The 27,913-nt window shown below is 34.8% G+C and overlaps 3 protein-coding genes across 4 annotated transcripts; 1 reads left to right on the top strand and 2 right to left on the bottom strand.

Moving 5' to 3' along the window:
- The first annotated feature begins 203 nt into the window (after nucleotides 1-203).
- Nucleotides 204-3,943, top strand: LOC133285999 (probable xyloglucan glycosyltransferase 5). Its single transcript, XM_061483331.1, has 5 exons — nucleotides 204-929; nucleotides 1,351-1,659; nucleotides 1,750-2,040; nucleotides 2,232-2,345; nucleotides 2,931-3,943. The coding sequence occupies exons 1-5, from the start codon at nucleotides 204-206 to the stop codon at nucleotides 3,573-3,575; spliced, it is 2,085 nt and encodes a 694-aa protein (XP_061339315.1). The 3' UTR covers nucleotides 3,576-3,943.
- Nucleotides 3,944-5,068: 1,125 nt separating this feature from the next.
- Nucleotides 5,069-9,154, bottom strand: LOC133286004 (probable cyclic nucleotide-gated ion channel 14). The gene is made up of 7 exons (XM_061483336.1): nucleotides 9,126-9,154; nucleotides 8,459-9,035; nucleotides 7,901-8,113; nucleotides 7,488-7,789; nucleotides 7,117-7,228; nucleotides 5,970-6,206; nucleotides 5,069-5,803 (listed from the first exon to the last, which is right to left on the bottom strand). The coding sequence occupies exons 1-7, from the start codon at nucleotides 9,152-9,154 to the stop codon at nucleotides 5,069-5,071; spliced, it is 2,205 nt and encodes a 734-aa protein (XP_061339320.1).
- Nucleotides 9,155-13,523: 4,369 nt separating this feature from the next.
- Nucleotides 13,524-18,880, bottom strand: LOC133285993 (serine/arginine-rich splicing factor RSZ22-like). 2 transcript variants are annotated; one of them, XR_009748074.1, is made up of 7 exons: nucleotides 18,754-18,880; nucleotides 18,316-18,434; nucleotides 17,526-17,614; nucleotides 15,992-16,217; nucleotides 15,484-15,597; nucleotides 14,623-14,851; nucleotides 13,524-14,533 (listed from the first exon to the last, which is right to left on the bottom strand). XR_009748074.1 is itself a non-coding variant. In XM_061483323.1 (6 exons), exons 2-6 carry the CDS (start codon nucleotides 18,402-18,404, stop codon nucleotides 14,815-14,817), a joined length of 555 nt encoding a protein of 184 aa, XP_061339307.1. In that variant the 5' UTR covers nucleotides 18,405-18,434; nucleotides 18,754-18,880; the 3' UTR covers nucleotides 14,600-14,814. The 2 variants fall into 2 exon arrangements, 1 of the variants encoding a protein (XP_061339307.1); XM_061483323.1 differs by lacking the exon at nucleotides 13,524-14,533 and having other exon boundaries at nucleotides 14,600-14,851.
- Between the last annotated feature and the right edge of the window lie 9,033 nt (nucleotides 18,881-27,913).

Here is a 27,913-nt window from a genome sequence, read left to right as displayed (position 1 = left end):
ACTCGGAATCTGTGGGTCTGTGTTTGTTTCTTTCATGGGTTTTCCAGATCTGAGTCTTTTACTCTTTAGCATCATGTGTACTCGACAAGATTGATGAAGTTGGTGTCTTGAGTCTGTGAATATCTATATATATACACATAATATATTTGTTTTATTGTGTGTGTGAACTTTTAATCTACATCCAATCCTCCTCCACTGTTGGAATGGCTCCAAGATTGGATTTTTCCAATTGGTGGATCAAGGATACACAGAAAGGAACACCCTTGGTGGTGAAAATGGAGAACCCCACTTTCTCTGTTGTGGAGATTAATAGTGCAGATGCTGCATTCAGGCCAGTAGAGAAAAGCCGCGGCAAGAATGCTAAGCAAGTCACGTGGGTGTTGCTTCTCAAGGCTCATCATGCTGTTGGCTGTGTCACTTGGGTTGCCACTGTTTTGTGGACATTGCTCGGAGCCATTAAGAAGAGGTTGATTCATAGACAAGGTGTAACTGTGGAGAATGAGAGTGACAAGTTGGAAAAAGGAAAGTTGCTGTTTAGAGTCATTAGAGTGTTCCTAGTGATTTCCTTGGCAGTGCTGACCTTTGAGGTTGTTGCTTACTTACAAGGTTGGCATTTTGGGAATCCTAGGTTGCACATTCCTCGTACTTCGGATTTGGAAGGTTTGCTCCACATGGCTTATGTTGCTTGGTTAACGTTTCGTGCTGAGTACATTGCTCCACTTATACAGGCACTTTCAAAGTTTTGTGTTGTTTTGTTTCTTATCCAATCTGTGGATCGTATGGTTCTTTGCTTGGGGTGCTTTTGGATAAAATACAGGAAGGTTAAGCCAATGATTGATGGGGATCCCTTCAAAATTGATGATGTCGAAGGATCTGCATGCCATTACCCCATGGTTCTGGTTCAAATTCCAATGTGCAACGAGAGGGAGGTATAACACCAAACTTCTGTATTCCACTTTTGCTTATTGAATAACTCAAGTTGTTTGTTTCTAGTATTTAAGCTAGCAGCAAATTTCAATATACTAATTTTAACTAGTTTTTTTTTTTTTTATTTCGTCAGGAATAAATTTTGCTAATGTTAAGAAGATAGAATTTAGAATTTTGCAATGCTTAAAGAATTAGAAGAATTCTCGTGAAAACAATGTATAGTATCGATAGCATTATTTACACTCCATATCTTAATAATTGGGAAGATAAGTTTTATCTTATCAGTAGTGGGGGGAGTTTCCTCGTGATGTTATGTTGTGTTGAGGAATTTTTAACTCTTTTAAGCAATCTATGACAATATACAAAGTTAACTGGATAAACGTATAATTTCTTTTTCACTTTGCATGCACCGACTTTATGCAGGTGTATGAGCAGTCTATTTCTGCAGTCTGCCAAATTGACTGGCCAAGGGATCGTTTACTGATTCAAGTACTTGATGATTCCGATGATGAGAGCATACAATGGTTAATTAAGGGGGAGGTCTCTAAGTGGAGCCAAAAGGGAATCAACATAATCTATAGGCATCGCTTAATCAGGACTGGATATAAAGCTGGGAATCTTAAATCTGCAATGAGCTGTGACTATGTTGAAGACTATGAGTTTGTTGCAATTTTTGATGCAGACTTTCAACCAAATCCTGATTTTCTTAAGCAAACTGTGCCACATTTCAAGGTTAACTAAAGAGCATGAAACATATTCAATAAAGATTGTTGGAAAGTGTGTTTAGCATATTTTAATATCTGTCCATGCCTTTTATTGCAGGACAATCCTGAGCTAGGTTTGGTCCAAGCTAGATGGTCTTTTGTGAACAAGGATGAGAACTTGTTGACTCGTCTCCAAAACATTAATTTATGCTTCCATTTTGAGGTAGAACAGCAGGTGAATGGGGTATTCCTCAATTTTTTTGGTTTCAATGGAACTGCCGGTGTTTGGAGAATCAAAGCCCTAGAAGAGTCTGGAGGCTGGCTGGAGAGGACAACTGTAGAAGATATGGACATTGCTGTCCGAGCTCATCTCAATGGTTGGAAATTTATCTTCCTAAATGATGTAAAGGTGATCATAAATGACAGTTTTTTTTTTCAACCATGTCTCCTTTATGTTGCAGTGCATAATGTACTGGTAGAGTAATATTCTTATATATGCATGATATGACTAGTTCTGTCACCTTCTTGAATTGAAACTTTTATGTTCACCTCAGATCCTTGAAGTACTCTCTTGAATTCCTTAAATTTGTAAAATTTCAGGTACTTTGTGAAGTTCCTGAGTCATATGAAGCTTATAGGAAGCAGCAACACCGCTGGCACTCAGGTCCTATGCACCTTTTCAGGTTGTGTCTTCCAGCAATTTTAAGATCTAAGGTATATCTGATACTCAGCTTTAAGTAATAAATAGAATAGTGATGAAGAAAAGCAATTTTTTTTTTTTTTTGTAATTAGAAGAAAACAAAAAACAAAAAGGAGCTAATTCTGATAGCTTGCAAGTATTGCTTGTATTATGCACTGCCTTAATGTTGGGTATGACTCATACTTCACATGATGATGTTGGCCCTAATTGTTGGGGTCAGCAGAAAGGCAACTGGGGTCCCGCTCCCAGGTGAGCGGGCGGGGGTCCGGGGGGCAGCGCCCCCAGGCCCGTAGAGGCTAGGTAATGTTTAGGCCTCTGTTTCTATTGTAATTTTCTTAGCAGTTTGGGCTTGGGCCCATGAATAGCTGCTGTTAGGGTTTCTTGTAATCCTATTTATATTTGCCTTGTAAACCGAGAGACTTGTAACGAGTGGCGGTGAGGTGAATATAGTACAGACAAGCTGGACGTAGCCTATATTGGGTGAACCAGGGTAAATCATCGTGTCAATCTCTCTACTCTTATCTCTTTTTCTGTTTTCTCGATTCTGTGTGATTGTCGATTTCCAACACTTAAGGGCCTTAAATTCTCTTTAACTGCAGGTGTCAGCATGGAAGAAAGCAAACTTAATACTGCTATTTTTTCTGTTAAGGAAATTAATCCTTCCCTTTTACTCCTTCACCTTATTTTGCATTATTCTTCCTTTAACCATGTTTGTCCCAGAGGCAGAACTTCCTTTATGGGTGATCTGCTATGTACCTGTGTTTATGTCCTTCCTTAACATTCTTCCTGCCCCAAAATCTTTTCCTTTTATTGTTCCCTACCTCCTTTTTGAAAATACCATGTCTGTCACCAAATTCAATGCAATGGTATCTGGACTCTTCCAATTGGGCAGCTCTTATGAATGGATTGTCACAAAGAAGGCTGGCAGGTCATCAGAGTCCGACTTACTGGCTGCTGCAGAAAAGGAAGGTAAGTCAATAGAACAACAAAAGATTCATAGAGGAGCTTCTGACAGTGAACTCATTGAGTCACACCAATTTAAGGAACACAAAGAAGCAGCTCCAGCACCTGTCAAGAAAGCTAATAAGATATATAAGAAAGAGCTGACTTTGGCATTCCTCCTTCTCACAGCTTCTGTCAGGAGTCTGTTATCTGCACAAGGAGTTCACTTCTACTTTCTGCTTTTCCAAGGGGTGACCTTCCTCCTTGTGGGTCTTGATTTGATTGGTGAGCAGATGAGCTAGTTTTCATTCAAAACAGTTAAGAGGAGACAAATGGAAAACTCCTTCTACTGGTTTATCAGCCAGTTATAGTCCAGCAGCAAAATGAGCAATGAAGTAGAGGAAAGTTAAATCCCTTTTTTTCTTCTGAAATTCGTAGTACAGGTCTAGCAAACACATAATTGATTGCAAGTACCCTACAGGGTTTCTCTGTTGTTATTCAACTCTATCCATTTTGCATTCACACGATTCATCACAAGTATTCCATATAGGACACTGGTCATTGTACTCTTACAGGTACTGAATTCTTGTTATCTGTTATAGGTCGGTGTATAAAATCTTCAATTTTCTTCATTGTGTTCTTGGGTTGTATTTGGGATTGGGAGTTCCGATTCAAGTTTCTTGTTTTACCATTCCAAATGTACGAGTGGAATGCATCTTGCTTGATACGTCTTGAGTCATAGGTGCCTTCATGGTAAATGGGGTGTGCAAAACAGGACATCTTTCTGTACATTCATTGTTCTCTAATGTAAACAATAAATTGTATTCCCCCAACTCTATTTCACACCCTTTTTCCTTTTTGTTACTTACGCAATATGATTTGTGGTTGAATTGCATGACTATGAGTTTCATAAATAAAATGGTGTCGGCAGGTAAATAGCAAGGAAAAAATCTCAAGTAGCTTCATCATTTAGTTCTGATGTGGCCCCTTAACAGATTCATGTTCTTAAAACTGATTTTTAGGTGAGATTTACATTACATCACTGACCCAATATGCTTTATGGTATTGTGAATCTATTGACGCCACAGCTTACCAACTGTTAACATGCTTAAGGACAGAATTGGCCCTTGGATGGATGTATCGGTCATGATATTGAACTGCATCTAAAGCCGGGGGAAAAAGAAGAATGATAACATAATTTTTGCATTCAAAACTGTATGAGCACTTTAATCTGAACATGACATGAAAAAGTTTATGATAATGTATCAAAGTAGTACTTTAAAGTGCCACCGAAGCAAATTATATGTTTAAATTACAAGAAAAAATATAAAGATAAACAAGAACTAAAATTATGTGGCAAGACAGGAACAAATAGGATATAACTATTTAACTAAATAGTATACAAGCAATCTTGTATGGTAAAGTATGTCAAGGAATTCTAATATACAAGAGGAAAATCGATTTTGTGAAGGAGAAGTAGCGAGCTGACAACACAAACAAAAGCAACTTCCTGCAAGAAGTTGATGCCTATGGTCATCAACCATGTTAATTCTGATGGGATCTCAATTCAAAAGTATAGTCCTGGCCTTATGTACCCAAAAATAAAAAATTACAGGTTAAGAGACAACCTGAAAGCTTCTCCATCAACAAACAAATAATGCACACATATTATAGTATGGACCCAGCTTATTTGTATGAGGAATGATATTTCTAACTCTGGAAGATGGTATGGAACTCTAGACCTTGGCCCTTGGAAATAGTAGCTGTATCAATTAATTAATATTGCAGCACTAAGCTAATCATCATCCGGCTCTACTGAGAAGTCTGGCTCTTCAGGCTTTTGCAACTTGAGCATCTCTACATCCTTGATCCTCTGAACCCCTCTTCTTGTGTTTGCTGCAAATCTTGAAGCCAGTATAGTGACACCTAGGTTCTGTTTTACTTGTGCAGTGTTTGAAGTCACAGCACTGTGGTCTTCTTCCTCATGTTCCATTTGATCCCTGACTTGTTCATCATCATTGAAGGACTGAGATTCCCTCAAGCTAAGGCTCTTTGCCAACACTCTCTTCTTGTACCGCCGCCAAGCAGCCTGAATGAAGCAAGCAGCCCATGTCCTCCAATGGTGAGAGTAGAAACGGAAGGTATGCTGTAACTTCTTGCTGTGGAGACGTCTAAACTGATTGGCCACAAATTTAAGATCTTCTGCTCTTAATGCAAAGGCTTCCACTTCTACAAGGGCTCTAACTGTTCTTGTAGAAGAAGGCAAGTTGAGAGTAGATTTTGGAAGCAATGCCCATGCAAGTAGCTCTTCTCCACAGAAATCACCAGGCCTCAATGTAATAGAGTTAAAGAAACCAGTTCTTCCTCCATTTGTGGTTGAGCTTTCAAGTCTCCCTCTAATGATAAAAAGCATCTCTGTAACTGGATCACCTTCTCTAACTATGTATGTGCCTTGAGTACTCAAGGATGATACCAGCCGCTCACATATTGCATCAAGTAGCTGGCCATCCATTTGTGAGAAAAAGGGAACCTATAATTGGTAGAGAAAGAAAGCCATTACATGATGTATCATAAACTTCAAGAAACTAATATAGTTCAAAAGCATGGAGAAAAAATGATTGAACATTTCTACATGTTGATTTCATGCTCAAAGTTCCAAAGTTTGATGCAATGAATATTTGTTTAGAGGAACTTACACGTCGAACAAGGTCCAAACAAAGGTGACGTTGGATATCTCTACGTAGGTCTGTAGGAAGGCCTCGTAAGATTGTTTCTTCATCAACCCCTCGAGTTGCAAGCCACTTGTACTGAACAAATCTTCGGACACGCTCTCTGAGATATTGTGGAAGCTGGCGATGTTTCATCCACTCTTCAGTGTCACGTCGCTTGAGCCTCCACTCTTCAAGCCTCACAGTAATAGATTGTAAATATGTCTGATGCAAAATTATAGGGAAAATAGGCTTTCAGGAAAATACAGAAATTTTCTGCTATATTATCATTCTTCAATAATCAAAAAGTCTTTCCTCACATCCTTCTAACCAGCCTTTTAAAGGCAATACAAAAAGTAACTGACAACAAAGGACTATCAATGATCTTAAAAACTGATACAAAACGGAAATAACCATAAACAAAACATAAAGTCATGCAAACTGAAACGTCTGCAATTATTGAAATCCATAAAAAGCTTTAAAACTGAAATGTCTGCAGTTGTAATAATTTATGGTGACTTAAGTGCATCAATGCCTGCATTAGATTCAGCATGCTTAGGTGTTCCTCCATACACGTCAAATCGTCAATATATTTTTACCATTGTGAATTGAAGTTCCACCATATGACATAGCAAATTCTGGCAAGGTGTTCTAGTCAACAACGCCAAATAACAAAAATTGACAAGTTCAAGAGTGCTTAGGATGGTTGTAGAGTCAGGATACCTCCAGGAATATTTTCAGTAGATTATACACATATAACAAATCAAAAGACTGATATGTTTCTAGAGCTGAGGTTGCTGGTTAGCCAGTAGATATAATTACAATACCTGGAAGCTTGTTCTTGACATGTCCATGGGAAGCATTGTAATCTAAGAAGAACTTGTTTCATGATATTATTAACTCTTTTTTGATATGAGAATGCCAAAGAAAACAAAGCATTGCAACTGTTTCAGAATTTGTGTTGAAGACATAAGAATTCACAGATGTCATGGTTTTAGTAAAACATAAACGGATACTGGATGGAACTTCCAAGCACTAGAGCAAGTAAAGAAATGTAAAAGCAACATAACTTCTTATTAAAAAAATAATATAATTTTGACATTACAGATTCGAGGATTTGAAAAAATCCAATTACCTGCATGTTACCAATTAAGTGGGCAAACAAAACCAGACCAAGAATAGCTATGAGTATTGCAAATGAAGTTTCCCAAACGAATGTGCTTGCAGGCAAACCCTGGCCATAGGAACTGAAAATACAGAAAGGAATAGATCAATCAAATGTGAACAAACAAAGAATCAGTGAAGATAGACATGTGCTGTTCAGCTAAGTTTCATCTGTAAAGAAAGATATTTGATTATCTAGAACCAAAGCTTTTGCTTCTACTAAAACAAAAAATAATTTGGGATAAATAAAGATCATCATCTTCCATAGCCATAGTCTTTGTTTAAAGAACTCCTTCAGCCAAACCATACTCAAGTGAAAAATAGCAAAACATAGAATCAAACCTCAAGTTCTGCAAACCCCACCACAGACAATAGAGATACTTCTCTATAAAAGCAGAGGAGACAACATTATTTTCCACTGCTTTTCCAAATATTCCGTATCTGAAACTGGTGCTATTTTCTGGATTGCAGTTACCAAACACAGAAGTAGTGTTTGCCCACTTCATGCGATCATCATTATTTAAAGTACCGCAATCCAAGTACTTAAGAACACATTTTATAGGGAGGCTTTCATTTCTGCATTCAGATTTCCAGCAAGTAGCATGCCTTTCAATTGACAACAAGTACCATGATGCCCCCAAGACCTACAAGAAGAGGAGTTGGACCAATGTAAATATCTGAAATGCTGAGAGATAATTAACTAACTTTTTTAAACTATGAAAGGCAAATTGTTATTTGAAGAAAACTTAACATACATGACTAGCTAACATGTAAAGCATAAGATTGTAAGCAGCTCCAGCCCAAGCCGTCTTTGTAACTACACCAGTGGCTTTAATAATCTGGGAACTTAATGGGAAAATCAAGTATAATCTGGGGACATATTGAAGTAGAACAATGAGTCCAAGAGCATTGTTGGTATGATCAGCATGGGAGCTTCTAATTGCTGGCATAATAAACCAAATCATAATCTGCCAACAAAAAAAAAGCCAACAATGTCATTTATCATCACTTCCAGGGACAAAATATAAAGACAGATAACAAAACCAAGCAAAGAGGCCGAAAGGTATATGAATCTGTTATTGCATAAACATAAGATTATATTCCAACCTTGCACAGAAAGAAAAGAACACTATATCCATTCCATTATTAATTTACTCAAACTATGGTCTAATCATCAGAGGTTATCCCATAGAGCATATGAAAACTATTAAAGCTTCCACTGTTCCAAACCACTATGAATTTGTCAGTAAACATAATATTGCAAGTTTTCAATTTCCTATACATTAAACATATTATTCAAGCAGTTGTGGTACCTGGGGAAGAGGCAGTGTAGCCACAAGATCTAGAAAGAACTCTGATCTCAAATACCACCTCGCAATCAACTTTGAATCCATAACAAGCTCACCCCTCCCAAAAATTCTTGAACTTGGTGACACATAGGCCGTCCTGAACTTTATGGCCAAGTTCATCAGATAGAAAACATCAGCAAATGTCCGGAAACATGTCACAACAACTCCTAAATTCAAATCAGTAGCCATACATGATGAATTCCCTTCATTTGCTACTGAGGGAAGGTAGAAAAACAGTGGATCAACAAACAGTGATAGTATGCAAGAAAATAGGAAAGCTCGGTTCCACTCCAAAAACATATCACTTCCAGGATCAATAATTCTCTTATTCCATGGCTCATTATTTTCTGGGAAAACCTTAAACTTTCCAAGCGTGGGAATTTTGAGATTCATTCTGTTCTTATCACCACTTCTAATTTTCCCTTCAGGATTCAGTGCTGTCTGAATCTTGTACACTGGGAATGGCTTCTCATGGGGTTTGTGAGCGTTGTCTATATTTTCCCAAGGATGTTCAAGATTCTTCTTTCCATCATTGGAGAACCTGTAAGATTTTAAAACCCAGTAATCAAATCTATGCAAAATTGTAATGGGAATGGAAAAACAAAAAAAGAGAATATGGTAGAGACTTAACCTGACTAGCTTCTCGTTTTTGAGTTCCATTCTTATGATGAACTATTGTCAAATGCTCACACAGAAACTAGTAGTAAGGAGTGCATTGCAGGTTACAACACCACATTGAAGAAAAGCAAACTCTATTTGGTTTCCCGTTTCCTTTAAACGCGTCTTGTACTTCCACTGCAACCAAAATAGAGAGAGGGAAACAGAAATTTCCTTGCTTTTGAAGAAAAGGGAAAAGTGGAGTAATGCGGGTAGAGATAAGCTTTGATTCAACCCTCAAATATTTGGCTTTTGGATTTGGATGATTACGGGGTTGACAGTTGACTTGCTTCTACAGACAACGGAAAAAGTAACCACCAAAACGGCCTCCCACTAACACAACTTATATATGTTGGAAATCGAGACGAACTGATAAAACAGAAAAGATGACACACTGATTTACCTAGTTCATCCAATATAGGCTACCTCGTTTATATTATATTCATCCGTCAATAGTTATAAGTAGGGGTATAAATAGACTACTATGCTACGCTTTAACTTAAATAGGTCAGCCCTGTATAAAAAAACATTGAGTTTGGCCTTGACTATATAGGCCCCATATTATAAGTTTGTCTGACCTGACTTATATTTAAAAAATAAAAGCTCTGGCTAGGCCTGTTAGTTTGTTTAAGCCTATTAAACATTCAACAATTAAAAGAACAGAAAAATATTTCTGCAGTTAATGCAGATAAGTTATCTGTGTTTATTTTCAAAACGACGTCGGTTTGGATTGAAAGATCAGAAAATTATAATTATAAAGACTATAATAATCCTGAAATAAATTAAAATTACAAAAACACCATGATTTTCGCCCCAAAACGACGTCGTATTGAGCTTACTGCAGATAACTTATCTACAGTAACTGCAAAAAAAAAAAACGAACCCTTTAAAGAAAAACTAAAATAATATTACTTTGTTATACAAAATTATTAAAATAATAATTTTATTTATTTTATTTAAAATAAATAATGTGATATAGGTCGTCAAGTAGGCTGATAGGCTCGACATGTGCAAAAAAGCCTATGACCTATTTTCTAAATAGATTTTTTTAAAAGCTTATATTTGTTGTATTTTACTTTTTGTAATAGGCCAAGTCTGGCCTAATATAGGAGAGACCGTAGGCTCCTGTAGACCGGACTAACCCATTACACCCCTAGTTACAAGTCCCTCAGTCTGCAAGGAGAATATAAATAAGATTAAAAAATTCTAATAACAGTTATTCATAGGCCCAAGTCTAAACTACAAATAAAAATAAAATTATAATAAATCAGAGACAGTACCTAGACTCTACTAGTCTAGGGCACTTCCCCCCGGACTCTGCCAGGGCGGCTCCCTAGACCCTCACCTGTTTATCTGACAGCGGAACCCCAGTTAGCTTTCTACTTATCCCGCCAATGACAAAAAAAATAAAAATAAAATTGTTATCTGATTGCTAAGTCATGCCCAACAAAATAACCAGCAATGTACTTTGTAAATATAAATAAAAGTGTAACAGGAACGTGGGAACCATGACAAGTCATAGTTGTAGACTTGTAGTAGTGAAGACAAAAACATGAGTAGCGGCAAAAACGTAGTTAGGCCTAGCACATGCTCTTCTGTTAACTTCATTTTATTTTGTACGTTCATAGATAGGTTCAAGGAAGAGTGTTTATCTTTTTAAATGACATAATTTATGTTATTTCACTCTCACAAAGAAGTGTGACCCGCACTTTTAATTTTTTGTCAACTCTCTCTCCTTTTTTTTTTTTATCTTTTTCTCTCTTTTAAAATAACACAACTTTACATCTTTTAAAATGACACATATTTTTCCCATAGTTCTATGTGTTTACTTTCAGGAATATTCTACATAGATGTAGCATGCTAAGAACGAAAGATAAAATCTAGACATAGCTCATAGGCATCTGTCTGTTTTGGAGAAATTTAACCGCTTAGAAGAAGCCATTTTAAATCAATATTTAATATTTATATTTAGGAAAATATTATATTTACAAAAATTTTGTTTACAAATTACAATATACATCGGACAGAGTATATTTCTAAGTAAGTGTATTATTCAGAATACATAATGTAGTTTGTAAGAAGTTGTAAACAAAAATTTGTAAATATAACTGTCTTTTCCTGGATTTAATTATTGTTTTTTAAGAAAAGAAACAGAAAAGGGAAATTGGCAAGAGAAAACGTAATTTTGCACATATCAAATGTTAATTCAAATGTATATAGTAAGGGAAAAATTACTCTTATGTTACATGTGATACATTTTTTCCTACACACCCTTTGACAACTGCGCCACCTTTTTCTTTTCTTTTCCTTTTATTTTTCAGGTGATAGAGCCCACAAGTTTATCTTTATGACATGAGATAATTTATCCCCTTTAACATGAGATTAATAAAACTCATATAGTAAACGGTGTTTTCTTAAAAACAACATTGAACATATAAAAGTAGTCTATGAAGCACCGACACTTCAAAAATCATGATGTGTCGTGTCCGACACTCTCCGACACTCCTCGACACTTTAACACTTATTATAGAAATTCAAAAAAAAGTTCAAAGGTTTCGTTGTGTTGAGTTTTTAGTTCCAATTACTAGATTCGATTACGATTATCATTTTATTGAGTTTAATATAAATATTTGAGATATCTTATGTTTCTTTGCAAAATTGATAAATATCATAAGTTTAGTTTCATTTTTTTGTTAAATTATTGAATATTAAATATAACATACACTACATAAATTAAAAATATTATTTAATATCAAAACGTGTCCTAACATGTCGAAATCTAATATTTTTCAGAATTAACGTGTCGGAGTGTCGTGTCGTATCGTGTCACATGACCCGTGTCAGTATCGGTACTACATAGAAAGTAGTAAAATAATCAAGGGAGTAGTAAAATAATCAAGGGAATAGTTAAATATAGTTGAGTGGGTCCTAAATCTTGATGACTCTGAATCAATGGCAAGAATGTGACCAATATTCTTGCTAGACGTGCAAGAAACTATTGAGTATAAAAATAATATCAATATAAAGTGGAAATCTTTGATTACAATGAGCAAGTTAGCCAACTAAAGTTAACTCGGTTGTAACAATGAATTGCCTTCTTTAATGGGTCTATTCTTTGGTATAATTCTTGTGTTAGTCTTTCATTTACCGATTAACAGTAGATATCACTATAAGTCTTCATTCAAACTTTGTAGTATATCCTAATTTTAATTTGGATTGTAACGCCCATTTCTAAAATTTAAAAAAAGAAAAAACGTGAAGCACGTCTTAGTGGGAGCTACGGTACCCTCTCTCTTTAATGTGACAAGAGAATGTGGACATCACTTCTCGTATTAATAGGGCTGGCGCACATCCAGTCGATTACCAAACAGCAATGTTCATTTGTAATATTTTTTTCAAGTAAATTTATTTTAAAATTATACAAATAAAAATGTTTTTAACTTTAAATTTTAATAAATTAAATTCAGGATTTATTTTAAATTAAATCAAGATCAAATTTTATATTACGTATAAGGCCTTACAAAGTTCCAATTGGCGATGGATACTTGTTAGAATTTACGAGGCTGGATCTTAACTGATTTGGGTGCCCGCTTTACTTGGTATTGAAAGATGGGCTCTTGATCAGGCTACAATGCAGATATTTTCCCCACCCTTCAGCTTGTCCATTTCTTTGATAGTGTGTTGCATGCTCTATGGCAGAGGTTAATAAGTCCATTGGAGTAGTGGGATTTTGTTACCATCCTACTACTAAGGTATGGGATTTGAAATTTCACTACTAATATGAAATTTATATAAACTTAGGGCTTTTCTACTTTTTGACCTAATTTTTGAAATGAGGTTTTTTCAATATTCATATCAATTAGTATTACAACCTTCCGCTACATCTCTTAATTACAATCGAGCTGCACAGATAGTGACACTGGTATTGCAGTATTCACCCAAGACTAATAAAAGACTATCACAAAGCCAATCCGTGTGAGCACCAAGACAAAGACTGCGAAGACTGATGGGATGTTAAAATCCTACTCAAAATATAGGACTTGCAGTCGCACAATAATTATATGGGTTACAAATGTAAAATTTATATGAACTTTAGACCATCGTATCACTTGAATAGCTTTTGAGGTAAAATTCTCTCAATGATCGATCAGATTTCAGGTGTAAGGATACGGATCTTGATTCCCATAGAGGCCGAACGAGTGGTTGCTTCACATGAAAATTATAATATAAACCAAATATTTACCCGTTTAATATTAAAAAGTTGCAGAACTTGGAAGTTTAAATGTTGTTCTTATTATACACTCAACCAGAGAGAGGGAGTAAATTCATGGCACGTAAATTCTGCAACATTCTTAAACCATAAATATCAGACTTCAGTAACAGTATTGCAAGCTTAACATCTTGTTTGGTGAAAACAACATAAAATGTTTGATGAACTACAATAATTACAACACAATAAAGTACCAACCTTGTAGTAAACTCCAGTTTTGTTAATTATTTACTATTCAAAAACACGGAGTAAAGAATCCCTTTCGACTCAGATTTTCCAGTTTAAAGACAGATAACGTAGTATGTATAGGCCACGGAAACACAGATGAGAAGAGGCCACAAGTCAAAAAAGGCACAAACTGATGCCCAGCTCAGCCACAACTCAGAACCCATCTCAACATAATTCACCTTCCTAGCCAACAATATCCGTTGTAAATATTAAATCAAACCGAGGTGAATATCAAATTTTAGTAGGTCAAATCATCCAGCTGGAAGAACCCAAACCAGATGCTGAATCAAAAGTGTACTATCACCTCTTCACCAGGGCGAGCTCTTCAAGAAAAAAAATCACATAACATGGCAGAGCTAACCAAATAATCAACAAAGGTCAGGCAACTGTAAGGATTAAAACTAGGGACCCGAAATTGATGCAAAATTCAAAAAAATAATCAACCTTGCTAGGATTTTTCAGGACATAGGTGTTCAATTCAAAATATATAATTTATGAGAATAAAGTTGAATGCTAAAAAAAAACATAGCATCAAGTTTTGATTATCCATTAAACACACTTTACCGTTTCATTATGATGATCTATATATCACATGTATAGAAAAAACCCATAAGCCCAACTTCTGTAGAACATATGTAATTAATTACCTCCCTGAAGTATTTGATGCAGCCCGTCAACCCCTTATAATTTAATAAAAACATACGCTATTAGAGTTTGAGGCGCGCACATCACAAGTAGCGAGACTCAATGAAACAGAAGCATGTAGCTGGCTGGGACTAACAACCATTCAAAAATAGAAAATCCCATCCCAGAGAAGGGCAGCCAGGGACGATATCCCAGTGAATGCAGAAGCACAAAACCAAGGAAGCAGTACCAGAAGACACCTCAACACAGAAGAAAAGCATATATTTTAGCAAATCTTGAACTCTTCATAACAAATTTGCAGCAAATAACTTAAAAAGACTCTCTTTACCTGCAATGAAACTACAAGAAGTCCGAGGAGATAAAAGAACACAAGCTAAGAAATCAAGAAAGTAACTAAACCAATCCCAGAGTAGAAGCTCAGGGCATTGCCCAATAAAACAGACGTATACTGCAGTTGAAGCACACTAGATTAACAAAATCTCACTATCCACTTAACAGTCGCGGTTAACAACTCTTAAAATCAACTTCTGCTTCGTTGTCGATCCCTTACGCCATTTCTGCACATTATTGAACATTATCATATATCAGCACAAAAGCATAGCAACAACAGTGATTGCAGAATTAATACTAAGGAACTAAAAGCACACAATTTAGCATGAAGGATTCATACTAAAAACAAACAAACACCCAGGTCCTACTCCAGTTAGCAGATTTATTTGTCATTCACCTGTACAGCTAACAGACTTAGAAAAGACAAAATGCCACAAAAAATTAGGGCAACCTCAAGCAGTTTGTAAAAAGGGACAAAAAAGAGTGTAGGGGTATTATCCAGAGCATAATACTCCTTTTGTATCTTAAAAACACTATTTACTTCAACACAAATTAGACTCATGCAACATAACTTTCTGATGTAAAGCTCATGCAAACTATCTTACGAGATTCTCCTGAAAACAAAATAAAAAATAACTAATAGAAAATCAGGCCCACCCTAATATCATTACAAATAACACCAAGCAAAAAAACAATTTCCAGCAATTATATAAATAACTAGAAGACCTTACAAATGAAAAAGTAAAACTATACGCTACCCACATCCATCAATATTTAAAACAGTTCACAGGTGCATTATTTAAACTGGCAACCATGAAGTAATACCAAGATAAATCCTGGCAGAGAGAAGGAACCTAACCCGTTAGCATATGTTAGCTCCTCACGCCCACGGTAAGGAGGTGACCTGCTATAGCTGCGTCCACGAGGTGACAAGCTGCGACGCCTAGGGGATCGCCCACGAGGACTGTAACTCCTGGTTTGTATTTATTAAAGGTGGTGAAACAACATAACAGAGAAAATATAACACTTATAAATATGCATTGAACAATTATTCGCACCACATAAGCTTTCAATTTTTTGTTACTTTTCAGAATCATCTGATCAGGTAGACTTAATTTTAATAAATATGCATTGAACAATTATTCGCACCACATAAGCTTTCAATTTTTTGTTACTTTTCAGAATCATCTGATCAGGTAGACTTAATTTTAAACCATAACAAATAACATTGTTACAAAAGCAGGTGACTCAACTAACAAGTTGTACTTTGATATGAAAAATAATGAAAACAATATCATGAATTTTGTCTTCAGGAAAATACAAATATCTATACAATTGTAGACAGTATCAAAAGAAAGAAATCTTACCTTCGTCCATAACTTGGGCTCCTGCGGAATCGAGGTGGACTGCGGCTCCGGCGTCTTCCAGAACCGCCACGCATGCGACACTCCCGAGCAAAATGACCTGGTTCACCACACTCGTAACATTTCAAATCAGAACCACCACCACCACCACCACCACCAGATCGACCGCCGCGACCACCACCTCCACCTCTAGAGTTGTGAGAAAGCTCTACCCTCCATCCATTCTTACCTGCTCCATGGAAGAAAAATGAAAAGGCACAGTAAATAAAAGGGGAAATGCAATCAACCCAAATGGCTTTCCGTTGATTAGAGTAAAAGAAATATAGAATCATATTCGATAATTTAAACAAAAAAGTACTACTACCAAAAAAATTATCACATTGAAGATAAATTTCAAGCACATAAATATTGAAAAGGACAAATTGGTGGCATGGAACCATAACCGTGTGAAACAAATCAATCTTTAGATTGATCGTTTCAGCAAGAAGAAAAAACAGAATATACAATGATTAGCAAAAAGGAAAGATCAGTTTATAAGAAATTTAAATTATATAACAATACTTGTTATTTAAAAACACAGATGACATACACTTAAATAAGTACAAAATAAACAGTAAGACAAGAAAATTATACTGGTGGCATAATCCGCCCCCCCCCCCCCCGCCCCCGGTTCAAAAAATGATAAAATATCATATATACATATAGGAGAACAAGTTCATCATTCTGAGCAAAGACATATTAGAGATATATAAAACCATTGATGTAACCTTACCCAATAGCTTAAGCTTTTGGGTTGAATTGGTTTTTTACATGGTATCAGAGTCTCAGGGTCACGGGTTCGATCCTCACCACCCCCTATTTTCTGTTGTGTAATTTCTTAGCGCAAGGCTGGGCCTGATGCATCATCCATCCTTCAAGCTCAATGGACTCTTATGTGAGGGGGCGTGTTAGAGATATATAAAATCATTAATGTAACCTCACCCAATAGCTTAAGTTTTTGGGTTGAATTGGTTCTTTACAAAACAGCATTCGTGTTACCATATTATTTTCAGAAGCTCATTTGACCAATGATCAATAATGACCTATTGCAGCACAAATTGCTCATAGGAACATATACAGAACACAGGCAGCATGCACATGGCCCACAGGTTAATTGTAGTAGCACACATCTCATAAAAACAAACGAATTAAGTCACAGATGTGTAGCTTGCCATAACCCTCCAAAGCAGTGCATTTCCTCTGTTCACATTCTAAATTCTCATTAGCCTTTACATGCAGTCATATTGTACAAAGCAGTCTTTACTGCACGCCTTCTTGTATAAGATATTTAGAATGCAGAAGTAAAAGAAAGGGAGCATCTGCTTCCTCATAGGAGACTAAAAAAGGAAGTGAAGTTGAGGCAAACCCCTTCAACAAATCAACCAGAAAAGAAGGGGAAACAATAATACATTAGCATGCAAGAAGAATCAACTACTTTGAAAATGTGGAAAATAAATAATGGCATTCGAATACATTTCAAAAATGCTTCTAAACATACCATCTAATTCACGAATAGCATCTTGTGCATCTCTGCGGTCATCAAAGTCAATAAAAGCATAACCAGGAGGTCTCCGTGCAACCCACACACTACATAAATGACAGATTGGAGATAAATTAATATCTATTATAAAGAAGTATGAAGCTTAAAAGATACAGTTAACAGGAAGAATCCATTCAAAATTTCCATCAACATTCAAACTAGTAAAGAAAATGTTAAAGTTGACGAGTCTAAAATTCAATTGAGAAATATGATACTGCTTGGTGACCTAATTCACTGTAACGCAGAGATGCAAACTTCAGGCCTAGAAAGCTAGTCGACTTCCTATCTAGGAATTATAGAGCTTCTGTGAACTAGTTTTCCACGCTGAATTGTATTAACCCCCATATAATTCCCTCTTTATCAAATTGAGCTGAACCACATGACAAAAAATTAATATAATGAAAGAGACCAAAAAAAAAAAAAGATGAATTATCATTGGAGACCACCAAACAATTCGTAAAACCGTTTTATTTTGTATATTCCCCACTACAATATTAGAGGGAGAGAAAACACAGTTAGGCCCAGTTGTTAATATCTATGACTCTATAACTACAGAGAGTACTCCCAGTTCATCCACAATAGTATACGGACTCCAATCCTGAACCAGGAACAAAAAAAAGTTACCATATCTAGAGGAAAGGCATACATTTCATGACAAGAATTATAAACAAAGACTAACATATTCAAGATTCACCTTAATTCTTTAAATATGTAAATAAAAAAGTTTAATAAATAATGCTTCCGCTACCTCCGTATAACTCCGAAAACATGGAATTCATCTTCAAGATCTCTCTCAGAAACTCGAGAATCCAGGTTACCAACATAAACGCGAGACATCGTTTCAGCCTTTCACAAGAAGTCAAGAACCTACACGGTCACAAACAACACAAATTAAATAACTCGAATTTAAATTCGTACAAAATGGCATGTGCTAAAAAAACGATGCAATTGATTCGTATATCCGTGAAAATCTTGCAGGAGAGGGGGGGGGGGGGGGGGGGGGGGTTGATCAGAAACGCAAGGGGGAAAAAACCCAAACCCGAGAATTTCAATGAAGAAAACAAATTGCAGGTGAAAAAAAAAAAAACAAATCTTCGAATAAATTAAAAAAAAAACATATTAATAGTTTGAATGACTTACGGTTAGGGAAAAGAATACTAAATTAGAATAGAAGAGAAATCTGAACCTGAAGCGATGTGGTAAAGAAAAAACGATAAACCCTAGCAGCCTCGACCACTTTACAGAATGCTACGAACTCTTAACGAACAAACCAAATGTAATATAGCGAGTCTATAGACTATAATAAAGGTCTCTCTGTCATTTAAGATTTTGTAATGCCCAAAATAACCTCTACGCTTTTTTTTTTATCTTTCGTTACAAACTCCGTTACATTTTAAACTCATGTTCCGAAATGTAAAGAGAAGCTTTACACTTAGAGGGGGGCAAACGCCACGCCTTCACATCAACTCACTAAAAAATAAATTAGTCCGTCCTACCTCAAGAGTGAGCTAAAAATTTCAGATTATCTTGTTAGTCCAAACTTATTTTATACTGACATGTCTCGATTCATTTCTTCTTGTCAAAAAAGAATTCACCTCTCACAAGACGTGATCATGTTAATTAACACATGAAATGACGTTCCACTCCCCCAACCAAGGTCATTGATTGCAGCAAAAAAAAAATGGAGAAAAAGAAAAAGGTGGGAAGTTAACTTCATAGAAAAATCTTGTCCCCAAATTCATTCTTCTGAGTTCTGACCATGAAAAGTGAGAAATTGGCTATATACATGGCACTGGATCCAATGTGAAGAGCTATCTCTGTTGTGGGTTGAAGAAGCATACAATTCATACACAAGCAGAGACAGGTTTAGGTTGGAGAAAGGAGACAAGTGCCCACCCTTAAAATATGATGCAAAAATACTCTTTTCTTAAAATTCAAGTTTTTTCAATTTAATTTTGGGATAAGATATTGTAACAACTAATTAGGGTTACTACCAATATTACTACCAATCAATTTCATCGTTAGATCGATTATATTGATCCAACGGTTATATTTATTTTTATCTTTGTATGGTTATAATTCCTCATATTTAATACTTTATATTTATTTTCACCTTTTTATGGTTATGATTTTTCATATATGGGGATCATAATCATACAAATATAGAAATAAATATAATCGTTGGATCAACATAATCGATCTAACGGTGAAATTGATTTGTAGTAACCCTAGTTGGTTGTTACGATATCTTACCCCCTTTAATTTCCCTCCTTCTATTTTATTTTCCTGTGAGTTTTTTTTTTCTCCTCCATCTTCATTATCCAAACCTTACAGCAAAGAGCTATATTCCAGACTCATCGTTTGCATCTACATACTCAGTTATTGGAAGTTGGAACATTTGCTTCTTCGTCCATCATGGGTCTAGTTGAGTTGCAATTCGTCCAGATCTAGATCTCAACCAGACTCAGCCAGCCAACCGCTGCTCGCAAGTCGCATTTCAGACCAGACCCAAATCTATATATACTTAACTTATTGAATGCTCACTCTTCATTAATTTCCTGGATCCGCCACGGTAGACAAGTGATTGGCCATGTCTACAATATTGGCACTAAGAAGGAAATGGGCGTGTTAGATTTGACACAGAACATCTGCAGGGTCTTTAATTTGAATTCTAAAAGAAGTTATTGGGTTTGTTCAAGACATACCTTCAAACGCCTAGAGATATTTCTTAGATGATTGAAAGCTCTGGCTGCTTGTTTGGGAGGAAGGACTTAAAATGACAATGTACTAATAGACCCTGATTGGTGGGATGATGTGTCTTCTCCATTGGACAAGGCTACTCTTAGTAACCTAACGAAATTTAAGAGTGCACATAACTTGCTCACTTTTAAGACAAATTCACCTTACGGCAAGATTAATCTGTCCTTCCACTTATATCGTTATCACTTAATACATTTCTAATTAATGTAGAACTTCATTCCTCACACTTGGAGAGCCACAATGAGATATTGGAATTGGACAATAATTACATTGATCCACAATTTGAATGGGAGAATTTTTTTTTTTTTTTTTTTTTTGATAACAATGGGAGAATTTTAATTACGAAGGTCATAGTTGCTCCCAGGTTTAACAGTGAAATAGACGCATCCAAACTCAAAATGGAGTTCCCGGACTTGTGGTCCATCGAAGATTCCATAAATCAAGTGTGTCTTTGAGCCCAACAAGAAAACTTGAAGATCTTTACACCTTTTGAACTTTTCATTTGACCTTTGTATCTAAATTTTTATTTCTATTGAAAGACTATAACTCAGATATTAATATTTTCACTGTTATTTTTGCAATTTGCGTAGTCATTCTTTTGTAATTTTGTGAACTTGTAAACATTCTGTAATTTAATTTAAAGGTAAGAAAAATCTTTGAAATTTTAATACCTTTTACTGATGATAAACAGTTCATTGAAGAAAGCCTCTTTAAATATAATTGTTGAGAGATACCATCATACTCAGACAGAATCACGGAACGGATCTGGGTGTACTTATGATGAAGGTTGAAGTAACTACTCTAGAGTAGGTATATATTTTTTTTTATTTTTTTTTGTATAAGTAGAGGAGGTATATATTGTAACGCAGAGAAAGCTTCATATTCTATTCTATTGTTAAAATAAGACATATTTCTTTATATATTATCCATCAATTAATGGATTACTCAATTAGTTTGATTTGAACTGAATAGAACCACATAGACAACAAAAATTCTCTCTATCAAATTTTAATACAGCTGCTTGCGTTCTCAGGGATTCGAACACAAGATCACTAGTTAAATTGAAACAATCACTCACTAGTTGATCCACGTACTTGGTGATATATATATCTCCGATGAATTGTCAATGTTCGCTAATCTTACCTGAGTGCATTAGTTTTCAAGTTTAGATAACAATAATGTTATCCATACACTTCTGTTTTTTTTTAGTTAAAGGAAAATGTGTTAAAAAATGTACATGAGTAAGAATATTGTTTAAATAATTAGTCTACAGGGAAGTACATATTGTAACAGAGAAAAGAATCACCGTACTCGTATTCCTTTGTACTAGTGGGGTAGACATTAAAAGTTAAATCAGTAGCCACATGTTTGAATTCCTTTGGGGAAACTACCACCTCATGTCTGAAACCAACCAGCAAAGTGTTTTGGCCATTAAGATGAGGCTGAAAGTGACGATGCATGCTATAGATAGAAGCTGTCACAACTGTGGTCCTTTCGCTTCTTTCTACATTTTCAAGGACGTTGGCTGAATCTGAATGTCGTGAAAATCCTTCCATGCATGCACTTCTCCATCTTGACATCTCATTGTTCTGCTGTCCTATGCAGCCAAGACCTCTATTTGTTTTTTTCTAGTGACAGATAACACAGAGCAATGCGAATGAATAAAATACAACAATAAGCTATTGATTTTGTGGTAGTATTAGCCAATTAGGAATGAGGATAAAGATAACTGCTACTGTCTTAGTTGTTTATCTACTAATATTCGTCTATATATAATATAGACGTTATTCCATTAATGAAAATAACTTTAATTTTATAAAATTTCTAATATGGTATCAGATTGATTTCATTCTCCGTGACATTTTCGTCGCTTTTCTAATGCGAAATTCTCTAAAGTTGGTGAGTTATATATTTTCGCAACTTCTAATGTCACATTTGTTTTCCAGCAAACCTCAATTTATTTTTTTAGGCAACTTTTATTTCTTTGAGGTCTCTTAACATCCCTAAGTTGCCTTTTTAACAATATTTTGTGGACATTTTTAGTAAAACATTGGGGTAATAAGAATTAAACTTACGAGCACCTCAACCTAAAAGCTTAAATCATAAATATACATTAATAATTATATATTTTATAGCATATTAATTTCTCTTATAAGTGACTATTGATAAACACCTTTCCGATAATAAAAATACCTTTCATTTCATAAAAATTTCAATATATGATAACTAAGTATGTACAAAAATAAAAACTACCCAACAAGTGTATCTCAGCTAGCAACACAGACTGAGTAGGTAAAAAGATAATTTTAGTTTGATTTCCACAAATATGTTTTTGTAAAGTGGTGAAGAACTTCAATTAACATGGACTAAATCTCTACTCGAGATTAATTTTATGGCCGAATAAAAAAATTGAAGGTTGTGAAAATGTCCAAAAGCTAACTTGTCTCAAAAAAGAAATTAAGGTCTATGTAAAAAAAAAACTAATTAACATCTAGAAACTTAACATTAAGACGATTCAGTTTCAGCCAAGGTGACAACCTGTTAAATATCAAACTGGTGATAACTGAAAAGTGTAATGTAACATATAGGCAAAACGACCGTACTACGGTCAATTTTTAAAAGTATCTCTAGTTGATAATACATTTGAAAAGTATGACTATTGTAGAGCAGTCAACCGCGTCAGGTTGACTGACGGATTCAGTCCCGCCATGAACACTGGCGGCACACCATGCCACCTAAGCCGCGTGCTTGGAACTGGTGAAGAAATCAGACGACAACAGACCCGTCAATCCTAATGATGTGAATGAACGCGTTAAGCAACCCAACGTGACCAAAACTACTGACTATTCAATTATTTAATTTATAACTAAAAATTAATAATTTAACTTATAATATCAAATTGTTAGGGTTTGAATTACTAAACTTACATATGTAACTACATAATACTTAAAACAATTGTTATGAGTTTAATCATTACTAATTAATGTTATTATAAATATAATAAATCAAAATTACGATTAAAGATTAATGTTTACAATTTTCAATATTTATTACTTATTTTTCTTACAGTTAAGTTTTATGACATTGTAAATTACAATACGATTACTATTAATTAAAACACTATTTTAAATTACTACATCATAATTACATTGTATATTGTTTACCAAAAGACAAATTAAATTGATTATTAATTAATTGAGGCAAAATTATTCTATGCGTAGGCTTGTCCAAAAATATTTTCATTATTGGGTTCGCTTTTTCTGCTATTACTGCAGATAACTTATCTGCATTAAGCTCAATACGACGTCGTTTTGGGGTGGAAATCATGGTATTTTTGTATTTTAATTTATTTCAAGGTTATTATAGTCTTTATAATTATAAGTTTTTAATATTTTAATCCCAAAACGACGTCGTTTTGGGAGTAAATGCAGATAACTTATATGCAGTAACTGCAAAAAAAAAATCTGTTCATTATTTAATTAAATTTGAAAAGTTATTCAATAACATGATTAATGATGAATTATGACACTATTGATTACTATATAAATCTTACTAGGTGTTTTCTTACTGTGTTATTTATTATGATTAAATCACTAATTGCAACATAATTAAATTAGTTATTACCATTTTAATTGTTACCACTCATGAAAACGTAAATTACTAACTTAGTAAATATTTACATATAAGCCTAATATTTATTACTATTTAATTTTTTAATTAACAATTAATGATTATTTATTTAGCTCAATAGGTTTTTCTTAGGTTGTTATGTATTATTATCAGCAGTCATTAATTACAGAATAATTAAAACAGTGTTTAGCATATTAAAATTTGCCACTTGATTCGTAAATATATCAAAACAAGGGAGAATGAGCAACGAACACAACGGAGGACAAGGGGCGAAGATGCAACGCGTAGCACAAATGGACAAAACTCAAAAATGGAGAACGAAGAAAGGAAAGAACGAAGACGCGAAGGAGATAGAGAGATAACTCAGAAGTGAAGAAAGAAGAAAGGAAGAAGGAGTCGTTCTGACACAAGACAGTCCCGTCAATATAGACGACGGGAGTATGGTGACTGGCCTGACCCAGCAGAGTCACACGTCTGGAACGCGTTAGCTTGACTGACGGGTTTGCAATGCGTCAGATTTCATGGCGAGAGCAGGAGCGTTCGAAGCGCGTAGCTTGAGTGGCATAGTGTGCCGCCAGTGTTCATGGCGGGACTGAATCCGTCAGTCAACTTACACGGTTGACTGCTCTACAATGGTCATATTTTTCAAATGTATTATCAACTGGAGATACTTTTGAAAATTGACCGTAGTACGGTCGTTTTGCCGTAACATATACCTTAAATCTAACGCATCCCGCGGGGCCAATTAAGTAAAAACAAACACAGGCTACAACACGTCACCAGAGAATACTCTATAACCTCTGACACTAATGTTAATTGAGGATGGCAAAATAGCTTATCAACCGCAAGTTGACAGGTGACCCAACATATCAAAATATGTGTCGTGACGATAAATGGATTCAAACAGATTGTGTATGGATTTGAGTTTTTGACATTAATTAATAGTGTGTGTAACCACGAGTTGATCTATATGACCCGCATGTTAACTTATATTGGAGATATTTTTTATAATTCACATTATAAAATTCTATTTATGTTTTGTTATGTTGTATCAACGTGTGTCATGTCATGTTAATTCGTAGATAGACATATCAAATTCAGTTTTTTTTGGTATTTTATTTCAAAAGTATAAATTCTTAATTTTTTTGTCATGTCATGTCATGTCGCGTAGACCCAACACCCGTGGCGGGTTGTGTCCGGTTCGAGTTTTGATCATCAATGAAAATATGTCATGTACGGGTTGAGCGATTTCGTGTTCGTGTCGTGTCGAGTCGACTTATTTTGCCACCTATGTAATAACTAATACAAACCTCCACCTAACAAATAAAAGGAATTTAAATTATGGGAAAAGTATTTCTCCAGTCACTGGACATAAAGTTATCTCCAGAAAGCTCAAAACGTAGTTGTTTTGTGATTACAAGATTAAAAAATTATAATGATAAAGACTAATATAACCCTGTAATATATTATAATTACAAAAATACATTGATTTTCGCCTCAAAACAACGTCGATTTAAGTTCACCGGAGATAATTTATCTGCATTTATTGAAGAAATCCTTTACCCTTAAATTATATATATATATATATGTGTGTGTGTGTGTGTGTGTGTTTAATGTATTTTCAGTCAATGTAAATAACTTATTTCCAGTAAACCCAAAACAACATCATTTTGAGGTTGAAAGATTGAAAAAATATAATAATAAAGACTAATTATATAAAAATAAATTAAAATTATAAAAATACTTTTTTTTTCAACTACAAAAGAACGTCATTTTGGGCTCATTGAAGATAAATTTATCTCCAATCACCGTGGAAACATTAAACCTTATTTCTCATATTATAGGAGATAAATTTACCTCCTATACACATATAAAAAGTGTATGGAGCCCATGTGGCCCATATAAGGAGAGGAATGAGAAAAAGAAAATATAAGTCTCATATACTTTTATATTTGTGTAGAAGATAAAGTTATCTCCTACAACATAAAACAATAAATGTGTGTGTGTGTATATATATATATACATATATATATATATATTGAGTCAAGTTATATTTGCAAATTTTTTGTTTACAAACTCAACTATATACCCGGGGAGTACACACTTAAATCTAGTATTTTTTATTTAAATTTAAATTAAAAAATATCATTCACTTTCTTTCCCATAATTTTTATTACTTGTATTTTTTTCTCACTTAAAATTATATAATTCTATACACTTTAAAATCACAAACACTATATACATATCCTAAACTACGTATCTAATTTCAGTTCGAGCACTTTCTAATCCATTATAACTTACAAGGGTGGGTTCTCCATTTATTTATTTACTTAAAGTTATTTGATTCCAACCTAATTCAAAAAGTTGAGCACTTGAAACGTTTATTATTTGATCGTAAGAGAGACCATCAACGCTCGAAATAGAGACAATATTAAGAGCTCCCAGTCTTTGTGGGCCGTGCAGAAAGAGGAGAGAGGAGAGAAGAAGAAAAATGGGAGAGGGACCGAGGAATAAATTTCCCTCAAAATAAACTTGACATGTCTACGTGGATCCAACGTAGTGTCTTATGAAAGAAATATTTTCCATACACATCCCTACACGCCATATTCTCTCTCTTTTTTTATTGGTAAATTTGTAAAGAATTTTGGGATATACTACCCAAAAGTCACTTCAAGGTCTTATAAAGGTCACATTAGTTACTTATAGTTAGGGGTGTAAATGGGCCAGGCTGGCCCAGCCCAGCCTACGACCCGGCCTACATTGAGTCCAGCCCAGGCCCGACCTTTCAGAAAAGTAGAGTAGGCTTAGGCTTATAAAAAAGTTTTTTTAATAAATAGGCCATATGCCAATTTTGTCAAGCCCGGCCTACAGCCTTGTAGGCTGGCCTATTTAATTTATTAAAATAAAATAATAAAATAATATTTATTTTATGTGGCAAAGACACAAAGTACCAAATATCAATATCTATTACTTTTTGTGCTATTTTATTTTATGAAAGAAAAACTTGTCTAATGTCTCCAAATTTTACATGTTGTTGCAGGTTAATACCATGGAGCAATGGGTACCTATGATGTTACTGATGAAGATTTTTCAATAATACTCTTCTTTCCCTTGTATTGATGGTGGTTTAAAGATTTTTAGATGAATGACATTCTATTGTAGACTTTATTTCAGCATCCAGTAATTGTATTTTTCTTATTTTTCTCATTTGTTTGACTCTTTCTTGTTTGTCATTTTTTTCTTATGGGAAGTATTAGTGCATGCATGAATGGAACTTTCTTTGCTCTATACAATTATTTTTTTTGCTTAGTATATATAGTAGGAGGCCTACAAGGCCTGTAAGCCATGTCAGGCTTTCTTATTTTTGAAAATGGGTCGGGCTTGGCCTACAAATAAAGTCTTTAATAGGTCAGTAAGCCAAATAGGCTGAAGTTTTTTTGACGTAGGCTTGGGCCAGGATGGCCAAAGCCCAGCCTATTTACACCCCTACGTATAGTCACTCAAGCACTGATACCGTGTAAAGAATACATCACCCCAAAAGCTAGCTCAAAGGATGGGAGTGCTCAAAACCTTATAAACTCCACATTAGTTATACATACAACCAATGTGAAACTATATATCTCAAGATGTCATATTCTCTTAACAGCTAATTTTATGCTCTCAGTCGCAATATATTTTTTTTATTCATATTTTTACCTTCACACACTACCCAAAATTTGGTGGTCCGGTATATTAAAAATGCGCTCGGAAGCGAAAAAGGCATTAGGAGTACGAAACTGCTTGGTCTCAAATGTTTGTATCATTATTGAAGATGACCCAGAAGAAAAATATTGGTACCATTAAACATGGATTATGAAAAATAATATTGTTTCTCACTTTAATTAATTATATTTTAATAAAATAGTTAAAATAAACACATTCAGGAATACAAAGTAAAAAAAAAATAAACACATAAT

This window comes from Gastrolobium bilobum, unplaced genomic scaffold (assembly GCF_033153095.1).
Source record: "Gastrolobium bilobum isolate Gb01-03AN ecotype WA unplaced genomic scaffold, APGP_CSIRO_Gbil_v1 utg1863, whole genome shotgun sequence".
Lineage (NCBI taxonomy): Eukaryota > Viridiplantae > Streptophyta > Magnoliopsida > Fabales > Fabaceae > Gastrolobium > Gastrolobium bilobum.
Note: the sequence above shows the minus strand (reverse complement) of the source record. Positions and strands in the feature narration are given on the sequence as shown.